General features: G+C 37.9%; 1 protein-coding gene across 2 annotated transcripts in view; it reads left to right on the forward strand.

Annotated features, from left to right (window-relative positions):
- The first annotated feature begins 15,142 nt into the window (after positions 1 to 15,142).
- Positions 15,143 to 20,308, forward strand: part of LOC119785243 (solute carrier organic anion transporter family member 5A1) — a 50,438-nt gene continuing 45,272 nt past the window's right edge. The window contains exons 1-2 of one of the 2 annotated variants that reach the window (XM_038287787.1): positions 15,143 to 15,233; positions 15,664 to 17,072. In XM_038287787.1, the coding sequence (XP_038143715.1) occupies positions 16,067 to 17,072 (1,006 nt within the window). In that variant the 5' untranslated portion in view covers positions 15,143 to 15,233; positions 15,664 to 16,066. Of the gene's footprint in view, positions 15,234 to 15,663; positions 17,073 to 20,308 lie in introns of those variants that run through there. The other variant, XM_038287788.1, reaches the window with a different exon arrangement.

Consider the following 20,308-nt stretch of genomic DNA (forward strand, 5'->3'; position numbering starts at 1 on the left):
AATATAAATTTGTGTCAATAAGTGCTTCTTTAAACCAACTGTTTCTTATTTTGCCTTAATTAAATGACTGTACTGTGCAGTTATTGCAAAGAGCATCATCACCATAGACTTCTACCGTGTCGGACTCATGCATGACCCTCTTCTGCAGGGATTATCCTTACCTGTTTGTCACAAAAACATTTCCTTTTTGGTGAGTTCACTAATAGTAACAGTCACTATTGGTGAACGACCAATGTCTGATATTTGCGGTAGTATTTTGCATCCTTAAAGGTATAGTGGAGGATCTTCTTTTTCCGGGTGGATCATCAAAATGAGTGGTCCTCCTAATTGTCAATCATTCTGGTGATATGTTTACATAAGGCCGCCCTACGTGCTCGTCCCCATTTTCACTTACTGGTGATGAGTCTGATATGGTGGAAAAATTCCAAATCTTCTTTTGAAAAGTAAGCTATGTGAGTGATGCAAACAGCAACTTTTAAACGGTGCGTGCTCGATGAGAAATTGGCTTGTGCACGCTCTCGCATGCGTTTAATAGGCGTTCCCTCTTTGGAGCTGGTGCAGGGTTCGCCATGTGGATTTTTTTTAAGTGAAGAGGGTGGGTCTTTTCCAAAATTCACAAAAATCCTTAACTATACCTTGAAATAAAACCTTTTTTTAAAACCTTTTTTATTTGTAATTGTGTGCATCTATTTGCCAGCCAATGTGAAGCTGTTAAAGTTCTCTCAGGAGGGACAATAATTTTTTAATATCTTTACTTTATGTATGGTTTTAATTTGTGCATAATCACAGAGATTAACCCCTTGTTGCCAATTATTCAAAATATGAGAACAGCCAAGATAACATGTGCATTCCCTCAGTGCCAGTTATTAAACATTCAATGCAGACCTAGGAACCTTTGGAAAGCTCTTGTTTCCATTACAACTGATTCCTAATGATGTATGTTATCATTTACTGTTATAAATATTGTCACAAATTTGTTATATAGCTACATTTCTATTATTTTTAAAATAAATAGAAAGTTCAGAAATTTCAATTTGGCAATTATTTAATGGCAAAAACCTTATTCAAGTTTATTTACCTTTTTTTTGTTACTAAATCATTTGGTAATCTAGAGCGAACTAATACCTTTGCTGGCTGGCATCATGTTGTCTGCCATTTCAGAGGCATGTTGCTTTTGCCGTTCAGTTAATTTAAATCCTACTATTGCTTTCATTGACATTTGAATGTGTTTGTTTTTTTTATTACGATGTTATTTTTAATTGTGTAATCACCTTTGTGTCTTACATTTCTCATTTCCATTTTTTCATCAGTGTTAAATTATGTTTGAGTCTGAGTGTTATTGCTTTAGTTCATGTCTGGCTAGCTGACCTTCTTTGTCGACTCAACCCTGAAATTTACAGGGATTTTTATTTACAATCAACAATTTCTTTTTTTGTGTGTCCTCTGGTCAGTCTATTCGGTCCCAGATATGCAGAAGTTATATTTCTTTGACTGTTTTGGATATAAAGAAATAGCATAATATCATGCGTAGAAAATGGCACCTGTCAAATTTTGATTTAAGAGCATTCTTAGAAATTTTTATTTTTCTAACTTGATGCAATAGCTGGTCATAAGATATGATATCATAATGATATCATAAAAAGTATATAATGTAAGTGCACATTGTTCTAAGAAATAATTGCAGATTGTAAACATCAGGACTTTGTGGCTGCTTCTTTATATGTTATTAATGAGAGTTTCTTAAGGAATTGCACATGTTTTGCATAGTGAAAGATTTTTCTGAAACCATCCAAGCTTTCAAAATAGCAAGGCTTTAAAATTGAGCCACTCATTTCCACTGAAAGGCTGTCCATCCTTTCATCTCTGGTCCATCCGTGTTTCCCTCTTTTTTTTTCCTGTCCAGCCTTGTTTTCAGTTCAGCCTGATTAGCAGGAGTGCTCCTTCTACAGTGTAGTGGTGAGGTAATTAGTGGGATGAGCTCAGCAAAAGGATCCTCTTCAGGGGCTAAGACGGCACCCGGTCCAGCACCCTCTGGCCTTTCAAAACCTCGGGGCTGATGCGTGTTTTAAAAAAAACGAATAAGAAATAAACTTTTGGTATTCATTTAATCTGACAAAACCTGAGAAAGAACAAAGAGAGACCCTCTCCATCACCTTTACCCCAAAATACCCGGATGTTACTTCAGGTGTTCAGAGAGAAACTACCATTTCAGGCTGATGTCTTCCCTCTAAACCCGCGGTTCTCAAAGTGTGTGGCGCGACCCACTGGTGGGGAATTGAGACGTGACAGGTGGGGCGCGCCAAGTTCCGGTGTGTGTGTGTGTGTGTGTGTGTGTGACTATAAATGTAGAATGTGTGAGAGCAAACTGTCCTTATAGCTGTATGTTGCCGCTTTTTAGACCAATCAAACCCACAAAGTAATCATTACTAGCCTACATGCAGTCTAATTAAAAGAACATTAGATATGAGAAAAATTTCACCTGGAACTGAAGTGCCAAAATAATGATTGACGTGACGTCGGCATATTATTTGTAACAGAATAAACTTTCGCGCCCCAGTGTTGCCAACTCAGCGACTTTGTCGCTATATTTCAGACCCCTCCAGCGACTCTTTTTCAAAAAAACAAATCTAGCGCCTTTTGGAGACTCTTACGTGAAAGCACGTATCGTTCCTTTTCTTGTCCTCCAGCGGCAGGTGCTGCCGTGGGGCGCCTCCCCCGTCCCAACCCCGTTCTCCCCCGCTATCGCAGGAGTCCCTATCAGCGCTGCAGTCAGAGCAGAGACACAGCATGTTTAACTTTTGCGACCAGACTGCAAATAAAGCGCACATGCGCCGGGATTGACGGCGCAGGTTGATCATAAATAACTGAATTTGAAATATTTTATCTTAAATAAATAACGGCGTTTGATTCACACAGCCACATGTTCATGTTTCTGGTTAGGAGTGGAGAGCGAGTATCCACTCATCGGGCAGAGAGCTGTGTGCATTCTTCTTCCCTTTGCCACATCATATCTCTGTGAGATGGGCTTTTCAGCTGCTGCTTCAATGAAAACAAAATACAGATCTCAGCAGAACATTGAGCATGACTTGAGAGTGGCAGTATCAAGCCTGCAACCCCGTTTTGAGAAACTGCAATGCAAAACAGGCTCATTGCAGCCACTAATGCAGGGATAAACTGTCTTGCCAGATGGATTTCACTTCTTTTCTTTTATTAACAGATTGCAGAGTGGCACTTTAATTTTTTCTATCTTTGAGCTTGATACAAATTTTGACACAGCTGCATTTTTATTTTCTTTATTTTTGAGCTTGCTGTTATTTGATGTAGATTTGTATTTAGATACTACTTGTTACTTCAATAAAATTGGAACATTTTAAGATTGTTGAATATTTCATTAGCATTGTGTTGGGGCGATGGGGACAGGCGGGGCTTGAAAATTCCCCCTTGTCCAAAGTGGGGAATGACAGAAAAAGTTTGAGAACCACTGCTCTAAACATACACTCAGGCAGAACGTTTGAGGCCTTAGGGCTAAAACACATACTATAGCTTGCAGCTTAAGTCCACTAAAGGCCAATTATTTCATTCACGTGGTGGCAGTAGTCTCCTATGAATATGAAATGTTTCCCAGTGCCTCCTTTAACTCTGTGAGTGCTGTGTGGATGCTCCTAAAGGAGGACAAAGCCCTGAAGCTATAGTCCATTTCCATTTGTTTTATAGGGACTGTTTACAGTAAACTGTAGGGTCCCTAATGACCCTCTAAAACCCTAATCTGTTTTCTGCAATGATGGAGCTGATGAGCAAACTACTTAAAATGTTCATCCTTTCAGTTTAAAGTTGTTATTTGTAAAAATCCAGCCTAGGAGGGTGGTACCTTTATGTTTTTACAGTTTGGATAAACTAAATTACATAACTAAATTATGCGAATAATTGTCTCTGTAAAGTGCATTGAGATGAAATGTGTTGTGAATTGGCGCTATATAAATAAACTCCATTGAACTGAATACAACAAAATTAAAATAAAATTTTTTGAGTATTTCACATAATAAATAAAAAAACATTTTTATTTGTTTGTGTTTTTATTTTCACCAAAGTGCTATACATATATTCTATTCTCAGCATGTTTCACACACGGTTGTAATTAGTACATCAGACTCCAACCTCTATTTCCTGTTTTACTGTTTTTCTATGTAAACATCCACCAAATGCTGCATGGTAGTGGTTTATCATACATTAATGCTCACATGATTTCACCGGTTGTCTTATCTTTCAAAGATTAGCAGGGTGACCAGAGAACATGGGGCACAAATATAAATCATTCATGAACCTCTTCAGATCATTTTTTGTAAGTTAGGAGGCATATCCGAACAGAAAGGGGTCGTCATATTTTGTTGAGAGATGCCAGACAGAATTTTAGTGTCACTTTCTTTGTTAACTAACCTTCATTTTACCCAAAGCCTTCCTCTCAGATGTACAAACTCTTTTCCAAGACAACCTTGGACAAGACTAAGCACTATACACAGGTCTACACAGAAACAACACAGATATTCAGGGACTGTATTCTAATCAAATAGGACACTTATTTCCAGTCTGCTATACTTTCATTTGTTTTTAAAATGTGTTTTTTGTGCAGATTTCAAGGTAGAAATCTTTTTTTTTTTTACATAAATGTAAACTTTTTAATAAAGAAAAAAAAAATTTTTTTAAACCCGCATCAACATGAACTTCTTTTTATTAAAAGTGGAAAACCACTTACCAAATCCTTCGATAAGAACCGTTAACTGCTGATCAACACAGAATATGAAAAGCTTTTTATCAATTAAAAAGGAAACAGCTTAGTTCCTTCGGAATTTAATGCTTTCTCATTTAAAATAAGACAAGCATCTTGTGTTACTGATCTGTTCATCTTGTCTGCAGTAGTGAAGAGGAAGATGATGTTGATTTTGAGCTAACAGCATCTTTTATACACCAATGGGTTTAGATTCTTTCAGATTAGCCCTTTAATTTGCTTGGAGAGAAATAATCAAGATGTATACCTAAATATGAGACCAAAATAGTAAGATATACATTTCTTATAGCTTTTTTAAACCTCTTTTTTTATACCTTGAAGGAGTCCTTAAATCTAAATACTTTGCAGAACATTCTGATTTCATTTTAATTTAACACTTTAAGCCTTAATTTTGTCTAGGCTTTAAAACATTGATATTTAAATTTTTCCAGGTAAATGAATACTGATTATTTTATTTATTTTTTTAAGCATCCACGCCACAGGGGTGAACTTTCAGCCATCACAGTGTTATTGTCCCTCCCTAATCAAAGCTGTATGCTATCAGAGTTAAAGATCCCCACAGGGATGGGAGCTGTTGGGCTCTTTTCTTCGCAAGGCACATATTTGTTAATGTCCCCATGATTTATTAGGAAAGGGACATTCGGCCTGCCTTTGTCATGGAGAGACCTGTGCTTGAGCATGCTCACTGGGTGACCTGAGGGCCCAGAGGAGAATGAAGGAAGGAAGAGGAAAGGGGGAGAGAGGATTTTAGCATAAGGATGGAGACCAATCTGCTAAGATTGCTCTGCACACCATGGGGCCTTCGACAGACTTACACTTTACCAGGGGTCTTTATTTTGGGTCCCTCGCCCTGTTTTGCTCTCAATTACTATACCACCATTCTATCCTGATCCACTTGTTCCATTCATATGCGTCAGCTGCAGAGATTCCAGCTACAAGCCAACTCTGAATGGTTAAACTAATAAGAGGTTTAGCTCCAGCTACCAGAATGTTCACTTAGGAGGAAAGAACAAAGACAACCTCCTCCTCAGCCTGGTTGTCAGAAAACTATGCCTCCGAGGGTTATAGCTCAAGCAAAGATTCATCCTATATGTCTTTTTAAAGCCATGCAAATATCCCATTATCCCTGCATATTTCCAGTAAATTACAACAGCAACAGCTTCTAAAAATAAAGAGAGTTGATGTCTAGGAAGGAGCATCATCACCATCATCATCATCACACTGGATTTCCAGTTACAGATGCAAACACCTCAATATCTGCCATGTTAACATTTTCCCGTATTTTACATGGGATGGATATAACGGTCAAGGCTGCAGAGCCTACAGGAATCAGGCTGAGATATGGATGGTGGGGGATGGGTCATCACGGTATATTCACCAACATGTGTCTATGTTGTATTATCTGGAGGACACAGAGCTTCGTTAGTAATTCCTGTAATGTTGATCATATGACAATGCTTAACAGGAAGACTGTGTTATGAAGGGGGAGGGGAATTTCAAGGCTGTCATATGTGTTGCATATACATCAGGTAAAATAAGTATTGAAGATGCCACCATTTTTCGCAGTAAATATATTTGAGTAAATATATGGACATGACATTTTTACCAAATGTTGGTAAGAATCCATGCAATCCACACATACAAAGAAATCAAACCACTGATGTCCAAAAATTAATTTATGTGTAATAATGTGGAATGGCACAGGGATAAAGTATTGAACACGTGAAGAAAGGGAGGTGCAAAAAGGCACGAGAAGCATTGAAACCAGCTGAAATATCTCATTAATTAGAAAGCAATCCTCTAATCCGTTCAAATTAATATCAGCTGGTTCAATTCCAAACGATGGCCTATAAAAAGGTGTCTCTGGTATCACACAAGAACCATCTCATGATGGCTAAAAGTAAAGAGCTTTCTCAAGACATTTGCAACCTTATTGTTGCAAATGATAATGATAGCGTTGGTTACAGAAGGATTTCTAAACTTCTGAATGTTCCAGTGAGCACCGTTTGGGCCATAATCTGGAAGTAGAATAATTTCACAGATCATTTCACTATAAATTGATCCTAAACAGGTGCTCCTCACAAGATTACTGACAGAGGAGTGAAAATAATTATCTGAATTGTTGTCCAAGACTCAAAGACCACTTGTGGAGCGCTTCAAAAAGACCTGGAATTAGCAGGTACAATTGTTTCAAAGAAAACAATAAGTAATGCATTTAAGCGCCATGGCCTGTATGCAAGCTCACCACGTAAGACTCCATTGATTAAGATAAAGCATGTTGAAGCTCAATTAAAGTTTGCTCCTCAACATTTAGACATGCCTGTGAAATACTTCGAGAATATAGTCAGAAAAAATGTAATTCTTTAGATGCAATAATACACATCATGTTTGGAGGTCAAATGGCACCGCACATCACCCCAAAAACACCAACAGTGAAGTTTGGAGGTGGAAACATCATGGTGTGGGACTGTTTTTGGGGATATGGCACCGGCACACTAAAAGTAATTGAAGGAAGGACAAGCGGAAAATGTAGAGAGACATTCTTGATAAAAATCTGCTGCCATCTACCAGGATGATCAAGATGAAACGTAGGTGGACATTTCAGCAAGACAATGACTCCAAACACACAGCCAAAGAAACTCTCAACTGGTTTCAAAGAAATATAATAAAGCTGCTAGAATGGCCCATCCACTCACCTGACTTGAATCCAATAAAAATGGAAAGAACTAAAGATTAGAGGTCATAGAGAAGCCCTCGAAACCTTTAAATTTTGAAAACTGTTTGTGTGAAAGAATGGGCCAAAATCACACCAGAGCAATGCATGCGACTATACAGGAGGTGTCTTGAAGCTGTCGTAATCAACAAAGGCTTTCATGCAAAGTATTAAATTTATTTCAGCAAGTGTGTTCAATACTTTTTACCTGTCTTTCCACAATATTACACATAACTTAATTTGTGGACATCGATGGTTTGATTTCTGTGTATGTGTGGATTGCGTGGATTGTTATCAACATCTGGTGAAAATGTTTTGTAAAAAGCATCTCTAGAAATATATTTACTGAGAAAAATTGTAGCATGTTCAATACTTATTTTCATCCGCTGTAATGATGAAAATGGGAGTTTTTCTTATTTGATGACAATTTGCTCTTTTACTTGGTTTATTTGCCGTAAATGTTCTTAGGCACCCATTTGTAAGCTACTCAGTTTATTCTAGTTTTGTCCAACTCCTCCAAACAGAACTAAGTAATTGAGCTTGGTTTTTAGGCCACGTTAGTCCAAATCTCCTTTTTCAGCTCTGTTCAAGTTTTTTACAGAGACAAGCCCAGTACATTAGGAGGATCACCTTAAATATATTATCAGTCAAACTTTACTTAGTTGTATTAGAACATGCCCTATCACTGAGGGATTTTTCTAGAAGTTAAATAGACTCTATTTAATAGAGTATATCCTCAGAGTGTTGGTTGTCTAACTACCTGTTAAACATCCATTGACTTTTTGAGCTAACTCTAGACACCGAAATCAAGTCATAATGAAAGTGTTCATATAGGAAAAAAGTCTCGGTTAACAGGACATCATTTGTGTCCCTTGTTCCAATCTGCCAGGAACAACATCAATTTTAGAACTAAAGAAAGCATGATGCTGTGTTCATAAGATTTCCCACTTTCTATATTCAACTGATTTGCTAAATCTGCAAATGTCTGATTATCTTCGTTACTTTACATCTTAACATAAATGCAGTGATGTGATAAATTTAGGGAAACTATCGAAGTTAATAAACTTCATGCAGCCTTTTTCTTAGTCTGAAATCTTTAACCCTTTAAACTTTGTCACCAATTAGCCAGTTTGATCAGGTCATTGTCCAAACTTATACTTCCTGGCTGATGTCTTAACTTCGTACGTGTAGTTCCTTTTAATATAATATTCTGTGTCCTATTCATAGTAAAATGACCCCAAAACATCAAGCTGTCTTCCCCGTTCTGCACAGTGAGCATGGTGCTCCAAGGCTGGTTTATTCAGAACCCAGGTCATGACTCCACAAATTATAGGCTTAATCCCAGATTTCCATTGCCATCTTTATGTTTTTAGTCATATTTAATAAGTTATATAAGCCATTCTTTTGATGATTCGTTTACCTTCTTAAATAAAACCTTTGTGCAGGTATAAAACACTGTTGTTATCAAAAAATATTGGTCTGATGTAATATTCTCAACTTAAATGTTGTATTTTCACATATAATCGATAGAAAAAAGGCGTAAGAAAATCAGCCAATGTGTGATTAATGTTTATAATGTTTCTCTTGGTCAGTTGAAATCATGCAAAAAAAAAGTTACAAAAACCTTTTAAATATTATAAAAATGTATCGAAGTATGTTTGAGTATTTTTGAAGTATTTAAACTTATGAATTTCTAGAAAGTAAAGAAATCATTGTTCTCTTAGAAAGTTCCTCTCTTTATTTTCTGCCTGTTAAGCAATGGAAAATTATATTAGCAATCCAAATGGACCTGTCCCTCCTGTGAACACTATCATTATGCATCTTTACTATAATCTATGGTGTTTATCAATTCAATAGTAGCCACAGAGCGCCACCTACTGGTCACCTTTACTAAACATCATTCAATGTAATTTTGAGATCTTAGTTATATTATATGAAATTGGACACCAGAGGGCAGTGTTGTATTTACCTTAGCAGCAAATGATGGTTGGGCTGCACCACATTAATTTGTGCAGATCCTTCTGGGCAAGAAGCTCATTTTTAAGTTCTGTTTCTTGTTATTTAAAACTTGATCATGAAAAAAAACCCTGGTTGTGAATTTATCGCTGCATGAAGTTCAAAAAAGGAGACAATCAACTTTCATCATGATCACAAAATAATAATAAATATATTATTTTGATCTCCACCTCTTGTCAATTTGGACAAACTGTTTCATTGCCTCTTCAGTCTTTAGTCGTTTAATTTACTTATTTTACTTATTTTATTTATGTTGATAATGAGCTAGAGGTAGATTTTACCTCCTAATTGTACTGTAAACTATGAAGCCCTTATTAGAATATCTACTGTTTGGTGGAATAAATGTAGCCACAGCTAAATAAATGAAGCTGTGGTCATAAACTCTACAGGTATTTTGCAAGGCAGTTTTTTTTACATCACTACAGCAGTGATGGAGTGTTAGATATTGTAATTAAATAGTTCATGTCCCTGGATGCTGACGCATCTCATTGTATTGACGAGTCCCCTCTGTACTGATCATCAAAGATGACAACCTGCTGAACAAACACAACAAAAGCCTTGAGATGTTTTTTTTTTTATTCCAATAACTGAGGACTAAAAGACACTCTAAGGCTCATAAAAGGTTCTATGGCACAGTATGTTATAGCCCTTTCAAACCAACGCATTTTAAAGAAACCAAGCTTTAATGGTTTTGAGGGAAAATTATGTGATAGAATAAAGCAAAGCAACAAGAAAAATAAGTAACTCTAAAGTTGTGCAAAGTTTTAAGAAGTTCTTATTTTTGTGCACATGTTTTTACTCAATCCCCTTTGTTCTGATATTTCAAATACAGTCTATTGGGACAAGTTAAAAATAGAAATGGAAATAGAAATAGAAAATCCCTTTATTCTCCCACAATAGGGAAATTCTGGTGTTTACAGCAGCAAAAAGACTAAAAAATTGTCACATGAATATGGACCTTAGAAAAATGTATAACAATAACATAATAGTGAAGAGTTAAAAGATAAATAATAAAATATTGTACTGTGTAAGTGTTTTAACAATATAGAAACCGTGCACCTGGAGAATAACAATATACAGATGTGGATATTTTTTACAGTAACAATATTTTAAAATAGCAGCAACATCAAAGATGTGCAAAATGACAGCAGCATGTCATTAAACTGACTAAGGTAGAAACTGAGCAAAATCAGCATGAATGTAACAACTTATTGAGGTTGTTGGAAACAATGGTGGTTATAGAGTCTTTCAGCTGCTGGGAGGAAGGATATGTGATAACGCTCCCTGGTGCATTTAGGGTGCAGCCGTCTGTCACTGCAGGAGCTCTCCAGTTCTGCAACAGCTTCATGCATGGGGTGGGAGACATTATCTAACAGAGATGTTAATTTAGTTAGGATCCTTTTGTTTCCCACGTCGGCTTTATTACAGTTTAGTACTTTAATAAAAGCAGCAGCCAGAGGGCCTGCTGTATATTTGAACCACTGCAGATATCTGGTCTGCTGGAGAGAAAAAGGTGGTTCAAGTTGGTTCAAATCCCGGCAAGACCTTTCAGTCCCTTGTCCTTGGGCAAGTCACTTCACCCGTACTTCCTACAGATGGCGGCCAGAGGGCCCTGTGGCCCCTGTGTAGGGCAGCCTTCCTTCTGTCAGGGAGCCCCAGGGCAGCTGTGACTACAATGTGGGTCACCGCCATCAGTGTGAGTGTGAAACCCTTTGGTCAAGTCTCCTGACTGTAAAAAGAGCTATATAAATACAGGCCAGTTTCCATTCATGTGAAGGTATTGTACATGTGTTTCATGTGTTTTTGTTTGTGGTGGTTTTTATTGAAATGGTCAGGTTTCACATTATGTTTGGGATGAAATCAGTCACCTTTAAAAAGCTGCTGCCAGCCAACCTGAAATGGCAAATGACGTGATTAAAACAAAAGTTTACTTTTTTTTTTAAGACTAGGTGATGCTGAAGGGGTTTTCACATTCCTGATTTAAATATATAAACTGTAGAGACATGAAGGGACAGAATCAAGGGAGGGGATTTATCAGTCAGTCAATGATGACTGACTGATAAATCATCACCCAAAACAGAAAAGCTTATTTGTAGAATCCTTATAATCACTACAATCTCTTCTTTGTCGACACAGAACACATGTTGGCTATTCAATATTTTTTCTATGAAATTGCTAATATGCATGGTTCATATCGTAAAAAGAGTGCCTCTTGGGCAATATTTCTTTAAAAAACAGTTGACAGGGGTAAACCAATTTCATCTGCTCTAAATCTGATTGCTATTGTCCACTTGAGGCTTCATGGGTCCACTGACCCCAGCCACCGCTATGTCAGCAGGGGTCCCAGCTGTCCATATGACAGAACATACCCACCATATGGGCCGATATGCATGCTAGTATTTCCAGGCAAAGGCTTCCTGTAATTTGCGCCTAAAGAACTGATAAACTGCAGCGGTGCATTTAGAGAAGGGTTTGTTTTTTTTCTCTTCTGATAAGAGTAATGACACAGTGGAAGTCCTTCTGTACTAAAGGACAAGATGTATGATGTTCCTGTTTACTTGCCTATCTTGTAACGGCCCAGAAATTGTTTTTTTTTTTCAATATCGGGTTAACAAAACATTAAGATCTAGCTGTAAGATAGGGGTCTGTTCTTTGTTACCAAATGAAGGCTGTATTGTAGATGAAGAAGTTTTCTTAATAGAAACATAATAGTTGGATTATTAAATAATTTATTATAATAATTTTTTTGTTTGAGTAAGGAAAGCAGCAAAAAAAAAAAATTCATATAAAAAAGCTGAAATGAAATAAGCTGAAATGTTAAAAATCAAACAACAAAGCTTAGATAATAACAAAAAGTACTTGGTGAAAGAAAAAATGGAAGAAAATAACTTTATTTTTAGAAAATGTTGCAGAGCTGCTCTATGTAAAAACCTAACCTTAATAGAGAAGTGGCAAAGAAAAAAAAACAAACAAACAAAGCAGATTTATGAAATAAAAATGCCTCTTAGCTGTTGGCTCCAACTCACATCGGTAGGTCACCCATTTATCTATCTTTGTGGAGCCATCCCTGGATTAACCTTGGCCACCACCACTACTGTGGCACCTGCTAGTGTGGGAGGTTTGCTGGTTTCATGAATGAAGCTGAATTTTCCACGCATCAGCGAACGCACCTGCCTTAATGACAGCATCAACAGATGGTTGGGGTTTGCCCAGCATATTTTACTAGAATTTATTACAGTTAAACTGTTTTATTAGTAGGCCTTCCTTATATATTCAAAAATATAGAACACTGCATATAGTCTTCAACATCTTTCAAAGTCAGCTGTTGGTTGTAATTTTTTTGTTGGCATCCTGAAGTTTTTAACTGTCCCAAGTGGCAACACTTTATGAAACAAATCTGGGGGGTCATAGGTGAGAGTAGTATTAAAAATCTGCAGCTTAAGTTGCAGTTTGGTCATCTCCCATAGGCACTGCACCCAGTACAGTAGGTGATATGTGCTAAATGTAATAATTTGTCAATCCAATCTTTTTGGTACAATTTCTGGTAGTCCATATAATATATTGTTAACAGCTAAGAACATATGTAAATTCTCCAATTAGTTTGTGAATATTTATGGTAACAGCTGCTTGAATAACGATTATTTTCATTAATATAATTCAGATCTCAAAGTTTAACTGGGGAGCAACAGATCCCCACTTAAAGATTTTTCACTAATATCTGAATATTTTTTGGGCTGGTTGCTGCCTTTGGTAAACTTTGTAACTACAACATCTGACAAAACTAAAGTCAAAATCTTATCCTTAATATCCTCCCATTGTGTGTTTTAGAGCCCTTGCCTCAAGTTTATTCATATATTGATAAAGATGAATTATCTTGACAAAACTATAAATTTTTTTTGTTTGTTTTGTTTTTTGTCTTCAGCATGTTTTGTCAAATAAGAACATTTTCAAGCTCTTTCTGCTTGAAGTCATAGGACAGATCTTTAACATAAAGCTGAAGCTGTTTTTTCTGCTGTTAGACTTTAGAAACGTTGCTGCTTCAAATACGCCCAGTAAGTGTAAAGATCAATAAGTGTAAAGAAGATCAAAAATCTATTTGTACTGTTAATATTATATATATCTATCAACCCTGCTGCTGTTTTTTTCTTTTCCATCTATTTAGCTTGAATTATGTATATCTTTCATTTGAATATGAATATTTATTATTCATAACTGTAAAGTACTTTTTTCTTTCTGAGAAATAATTATATACATTTTTAACCCCCGCTGAAGGCTAAAACTTCATTTTTTAAATGTTGCTATCATGGTCTTGGTTCTGTTGTTTTCTTTTGAAAATTCAGTTTTACTTTGCTGCATGTTTTCTAATTTTAGATTAGATTAGATTCAACTTTATTGTCATTACACAGGTACAGGTACGAGGCAATGGAATGCAGTTTAGGTCTAACCAATAGCAGCAAGTGCAGGATAAATAATGGCTCCATAAATACAGGACATGGGTTTCTACTGAATAAGTTATAAACAGAATCTTACTAATAGATGAATATAATATACAGATAACTAGTGTTATGAACTAAATTTACAGCTGGAAATCTACCGAATATAATATACAGGTGGATATTACTATAAAAAGGGTTTTTACAGTTATGTACAACAGCATATATACAGATGGATTTTACTATAAAATGAATAAATAAAGTTTGGACAGAAGCTATCTGAATTAAAGTGCAGTGGAAGGTAATTGCATATTACAGTTAAAGTACGTTATTGCAAATGTATATGTAAACAATTGGTACTGTGAATAAGCAGTCGGCAGAGCAAATCAATATTCAATCAAGGTGAGTAGTGCAAGATGCATGTAAACAGTTGTTACAATAGTAACAGTCAGGAGCGAAGGTGAACATTACAGTCTTGTAATAAACAGAATAGCAAAATGGTGGTAGTTGTGAGGAAGGAGAGTAGAGTCTATCTATGAGGGTTAGAGTTCAGTAAAGAGACAGCTCTGGGAAAAAAGCTGTTCTTTAGCCTGTTGGTTCTCCGGAGGTATTATTGGTTTAATTCCTATTTTGTTGTGTTTTCTGGAAATGTTTGAGTTCTTAGGTTTTTATTTGTTGCCCTCTTGTGTTGGTCTACTTTTCCCTGGTTCCTTTCTAGACTCCTCTCTTCACACCTGCTCCCAATCTGCTCGTTAGTTCTCTCTTTGTTCAGTCTCCCATATATACTCTCCTTGTGCAGTTCGTCAGTGCTGGTTCCTTGTCTTACCTCGTCTCCTCATGATTGTTTTCCCCTGATGTCTCCATGGTTCTGCTTTGTTTTACATTTTTCATGTTGGATTTTTGAATTCTTGCCTCAGTTGTTTGTGAGCATTCAATTAAACCTTCAAGAAACTCACCTCTACCTCCCTGCTTCTGCATTTGGGTCCTCTAACCTCAACCAAATCCTGACAGTTGCCCAATTTTTGTCTCGTGTGTGTATAAATATATGCTGGATTTATCCACTATCACAGACGAATTTTCCACATGGTGTGGAACAATAAAGATATTCCTTATCGTATCTTGAATTACACACAGTAATTAGCTAGAGTTAGAATTTCCGACAGTCCGTGAAGGCACCGCCCCCTCCTCCTCTGGGCAGCAGCAGCCGCTCTGCGCATCAAGCTGCTTCCATTCAGTGTGTGGCTGCTGAGCAGGGAACAACAGGCTACCTCGCTCCTCTCAGTCTATGGTGAGTATAACAACCTTCAGCTCGTGTCACATCCTTATTTATCTCCATTTATATTTAATGTCGCATATTTGTTGTCATTAAGGAGGCTCGGGTTGAATTTGCGTGCATTTAATCCACAAAGTGGTGTCTGAGACGTGCGTGTACAGTGTGGTCTTTTGTTCTCCCCCCTATATAAATACTCTAATTAAGTAGAAAAATATCTATTTTCACAACGTGAACATACAAAGCTGACATTTATTTATTTTTTTTGCAGATTATTTTTTTGTTTATTTTTATATATATATATTTTTAATGTAAAATTTGACAGCAATATGTTTCTATTAAATATCCAATAAAACCATAAATAACAACTGCTTGATCTTATAGCTTTATAGGCGTGCCATCTTCACAAGTCTTTATATTTATTAATGTTTTATTTATTTTTTTCTAGGATGCTGCACAGCTTTGTGACAGAGGACATATTTAAGCCAAGCTGCTGTCTAACAAAGAGCCATAAAAGTCAACATCAACATGTGACATCATCGTTTTCTTACTGGTAACATGCATGGTTAATATTAACAGGGTAGCTGGAGCTGAACGAAAATAAAATCTCAGCTTTTGAAAAGAAGGTGTTGCTCTATCGTCATCAATCACGAAGATCTTCGTAACCATTGGGGGGTTCCAAAGGAGGTCCGAGTCCCAAGGTTTAGCTTCCTGAGAGGCTTTGGGATCAGAAATGTGGAATAAACCATGAGTGTAAACAAAGCGGTTGAGTCTGCCTTAGTCCTATTGGCTGGGCAGTGTACATTCCACCTCACGGCCCTGCAACATCTCCACATGTGCGCTGTTTACTGATGGACCTCTTAGCACAGACACTGGGGTCCAGCTCCAGCTGTGCCATGACGTCATCCGACCAAGATGAGACGGGGAGCGAGCTGTCGGAGACCATGGACATCCGCGAGCTCCAGGACCATTACGTGTCCACGGAAAACTGCTTCAAGTCCAAAAGTTTACCGATCCTGAATGGGCCGTGCGAACATGGTGGCAGCTCCTCTGCGCAGGCTCTGCAGGTCGGCGCAAACTGCACCTGCTTGGCTGTGGAGGACAGCCTGGCGTTTCAGCTGAAGACTCCAGAATCCAGCCAAGCGGAGTCCCCTTCCTCATGGATGGACTTTTCCCCCTCAGTGTCCAGCATGGTGGGGCTAAGCAGCGCCATGCCGGTGGAGGGCCACAGGTCATCGGGGTCCAGAGGCAGAAAACTCTCTTTCTCTCTCAGTCGGTTTCTCTGGATCCCTGCCAGGAAGTGTGTGCGGGTGATCCTCAGTGACTCACGTTGCTTCTTGTTCTGCATGTGCTACCTGACCTTCATCCAGTCCCTGATGGTTTCAGGCTACCTGAGCAGTGTCATCACAACCATTGAGAAGCGTTACAGCCTGCGAAGCTCCGAGTCCGGCCTGTTGGTCAGCTGCTTCGACATCGGCAGCCTGCTGGTGGTAGTCTTCATCTCGTACTTCGGCGGCAGGGGTCAGAGGCCGCGCTGGCTGGCCGTGGGGGGTGTCGTGATAGCCATAGGGGCGGCATTGTTCTCCCTGCCTCATTTTATCTCCCCGCCTTACCAGATCCAGGAGATGAACTCCTCGGCTGGCCACGAAGGCCTCTGCCAAAGCGAGAACAGTAGCAGGGGGGAACTGGAGGTGGCCTCTTGCCCGCGAGATCAGGAGGGAAATGAGCACAACCTGTACGTGGCTCTGTTCATTTGTGCCCAGATACTCATTGGCATGGGGTCAACACCTATCTACACCTTGGGGCCCACCTACCTGGATGATAACGTGAAGAAAGAAAATGCTTCTTTGTACTTGGGTAAGCCATGTGAATTCAATGCAGATAATATAGAGAAGTCATTCTGTAACCCAGTTTTTCTTGTTCATATTGTAACATGCAATTGAAGAAATTGAAGCAAGTGTTTTATTGTACGGATTATTTACTGCATGGAAAAGAGTGGAGGCTTCTCAAGGGTTAGATAAGAAGGAAAGCATCCATCTTATGTCCAATTGTTTTGTTTTTTTCCTCACCTAAGTTTCATAATAAAAAAACAACAGACAGATATTGCGTTAAAAAAAATTTAATAGAATCATCCTCTCTGGGATGTGAACATATTAAAAGGGCAACGACATTTAAGGTGTGAAACATACAGTGAAATAGTAATGTTTCACAACAGTGTAAATTTATCACACTAAATGTGTGTATCCAAAGGTGTCGCACAGTGAGCTAGTTTTTCATTTATTAGAACACATTAAAGAACAAAAAGTGAGGAACTGTCATTAGTTGCTATGGACGCCTAAAGAGTGGATTATTGAAAAACAATTTTATTTTATTATTTTTTCCTTCCCATCAAAATGAATTTGATGGGAAAATGAATTTAATGCTTTATGATTAAGTTTAAAGGCAACTTATAACTATCTTATTGACTAGTAAGGTACAAGCATGCATGCCGATATAAAGCTTTTGTCCTTCAGATTTAATATCAGTGTAAAGCAACCTCTATGCAGCTCTGAGAAATGCTGCTGGCTGCAGGATAATGTGCAAACCAGAGTTGCTTATGAACAGCTGGCGTGTCATGTCCTCTTATGAGTGTGTTCATAGTCACGGTGTGATCTTAGGAAAGGCTGACAGCCGGAATTAAACGTGCCTTTCCATTTAACAAGAACTGAGAGGGCTCTGCTTTGTTTTACATGTTATCAGGTTGTTTTCCCTTTATCCATGATGTTGCGCTCATCACCAAACCATTCAGGCATTTTGTCACATAGTCCCCATATATGTGATTGGTATGCTGGAACCTTAGTGGCCTCATTGGATTAAGATAGTTGAGCTGCTTATCGCATACCTCTCATTGTTCATGGAGAAGACCCAGACTGCAGAAGTAATCACCGTTTTTCAGTCTTTTTATTCAATGTTTGTCGTTGCATTTTTGGCATGTGGAGAATAGAAAAAAAAAATAAAATAAAAAAAGAATATTCACAATATGTATAGGATTTAGTGACATAATAATTGTATATTTTTTATTCACTTTAACTGAACTATCTCCAACTGCACAGCAGTTTTGCTTCCCCTAAAATTCCCCACATTAATTGACATTACAACTAGAGATTCATTGTGACAGATGAACACAAGGTACTAAATTTGACAGGGAATGATGGTGTTAGGTCAAAGCATGCTAATTTGTTAGTATGGGGTATTCAAAGTCTGGAGCTAAATATGCACTGAAAATTCGGCCTCAGAAAATTTTCTGCCGAAATGACTGAAAAGTGCATTTTCAGTTTTCAGCCTATTGACATATAACAGCAAAACATCACAGCCGAAACTTGTGATGATGCGACAAACTATACATCCAGCATGTGGGGAAAAAGGATTGCAAGCAAACGGCACAGTCAGCATGCTGAAACGTTGTGGAGCGATTGGAGCAGAGTTTGTCAGAGTTGAGCGCATGGTAGACAGGTTTTTAGTGAAGGGGTGCGAGTTTAAACATTGCCCGTCGTTCTCACTGCACGCTCTGATCAGTGGCACAAAATGAATGCCATAGAAATCCAAACATCCCCATCATGCAACATGGAAAAGGAAACTGATGTCTGTGGCGGATGTGTTTCAAAAGGCAAGAAGGTTTCCCAGTGATTCTGCTAAGGCAAAGCACATAACAAAAAGATGTCAGTGGTAAATAGATATTTTGATACTTTTGTAATTGATTTATTGAAATGCCTTGAGTTAAAAAAAATGAGTTTTTTGAGTGGGTTAGGTTAACATCATAGCCAAAAATGCTATGGTTCTAGTTTTTTTTACAATAATTTCTTTTGCCGTTTCGGTTTCCTTCCTTGGTTTCCTAATTTTTTTTTTCAGTTTTGGCCAATAATTTTTATTTTGATGCATCCCTACTAAATATTTTTACAATCTTAAGCAACATTTTTAAATTAAGAATGACCTAAAGCTCCATCTAATTTGCACAAAAGAAAGCCAAGATTTTTCGTTATATACAAAACACTCAAATTTCTCCCAGGTTGAGAAATACTGATGAAGGTTTTTCTACAAAGGAATAGATTCAGACTTAACTGCTTCATTCTGAAACCTTTCAGTATTTTTTTAAGTTTGTTTATTTTTATGTTGAGGTTTGCATAAGGCCTTAAAATGGTTGCACAGCATTGTCCGACCCCTTATAGGAGCCTTGCAGCCCCATGGAGCTCATCTGCTGCCTACCTTTGAGACTGTATCGATTGGACCCTTTCATCACAGGGACACAGTGCAGCATAGTTATTGAAGCAACACTAAACAAGGAGAAAAGATCCTTCAACACATTATTTTCCTGCTCTCACCTTAGTAAGGTCCTCCCTAGGTAATGCATCAATGCTTACAGATATGCCCCTCACCCAGCCAATGCTGCACTTACTGCCATGACCTTGGCCATGGTATCAGGGGACCCGCAGAGGGATCAGCCACTTCCTTGCAGTAAAGCAGTGTTTTGGAAAACAGAGATTTGTTCTCACATGGCAGTAGAGGGAGAAGATAGGTGAAGGAAAAAATGTCCTTGGTTTGTGTTGCAGACACTCTTATAACCATGGTAACATCAGTCATGTTATTTTTTTTTATCTGCTTTTTGAGCCATATTTTGACTGGGTTTTAGCTTTAGTAAAGCTGAATCTGTCCCTCGTTAAAACCGTAAAAAATGCTCAAACAAAGTTCCTTATTTTTTCCAAATGCTTGATACCAAGGCATGTTCTCCTATATACTAGATTCTCTGTTCAAACCCTGTGAATGTAAAGCTCACCTCTGTTTGCAGCTTTCCAGAGGGGAGGAGCTGCTTGCTTTTCTAGGACAATGCGGTTTACAGTGAGGGGGGGTACCTCCAGCGTCCCAGGAGAGACACAAAGCCCCCTGACTCACACTGCTGTAGAAATAGTACCTTGCAAAACTTTTCTGTACTGCTTGAAATTCATCACATTTTGTAACATAAAGGGGAGTTATTTGTGGGGGGATTTTACAAAAAACAAAAAGGGTGCATTGTTGTAAAAGTAAAATAAATGGGTGACAGATTTTCAAGTTTCTTGTAA

Source organism: Cyprinodon tularosa, unplaced genomic scaffold (genome assembly GCF_016077235.1).
Source record: "Cyprinodon tularosa strain WSP-4 unplaced genomic scaffold, ASM1607723v1 ctg245, whole genome shotgun sequence".
Lineage (NCBI taxonomy): Eukaryota > Metazoa > Chordata > Actinopteri > Cyprinodontiformes > Cyprinodontidae > Cyprinodon > Cyprinodon tularosa.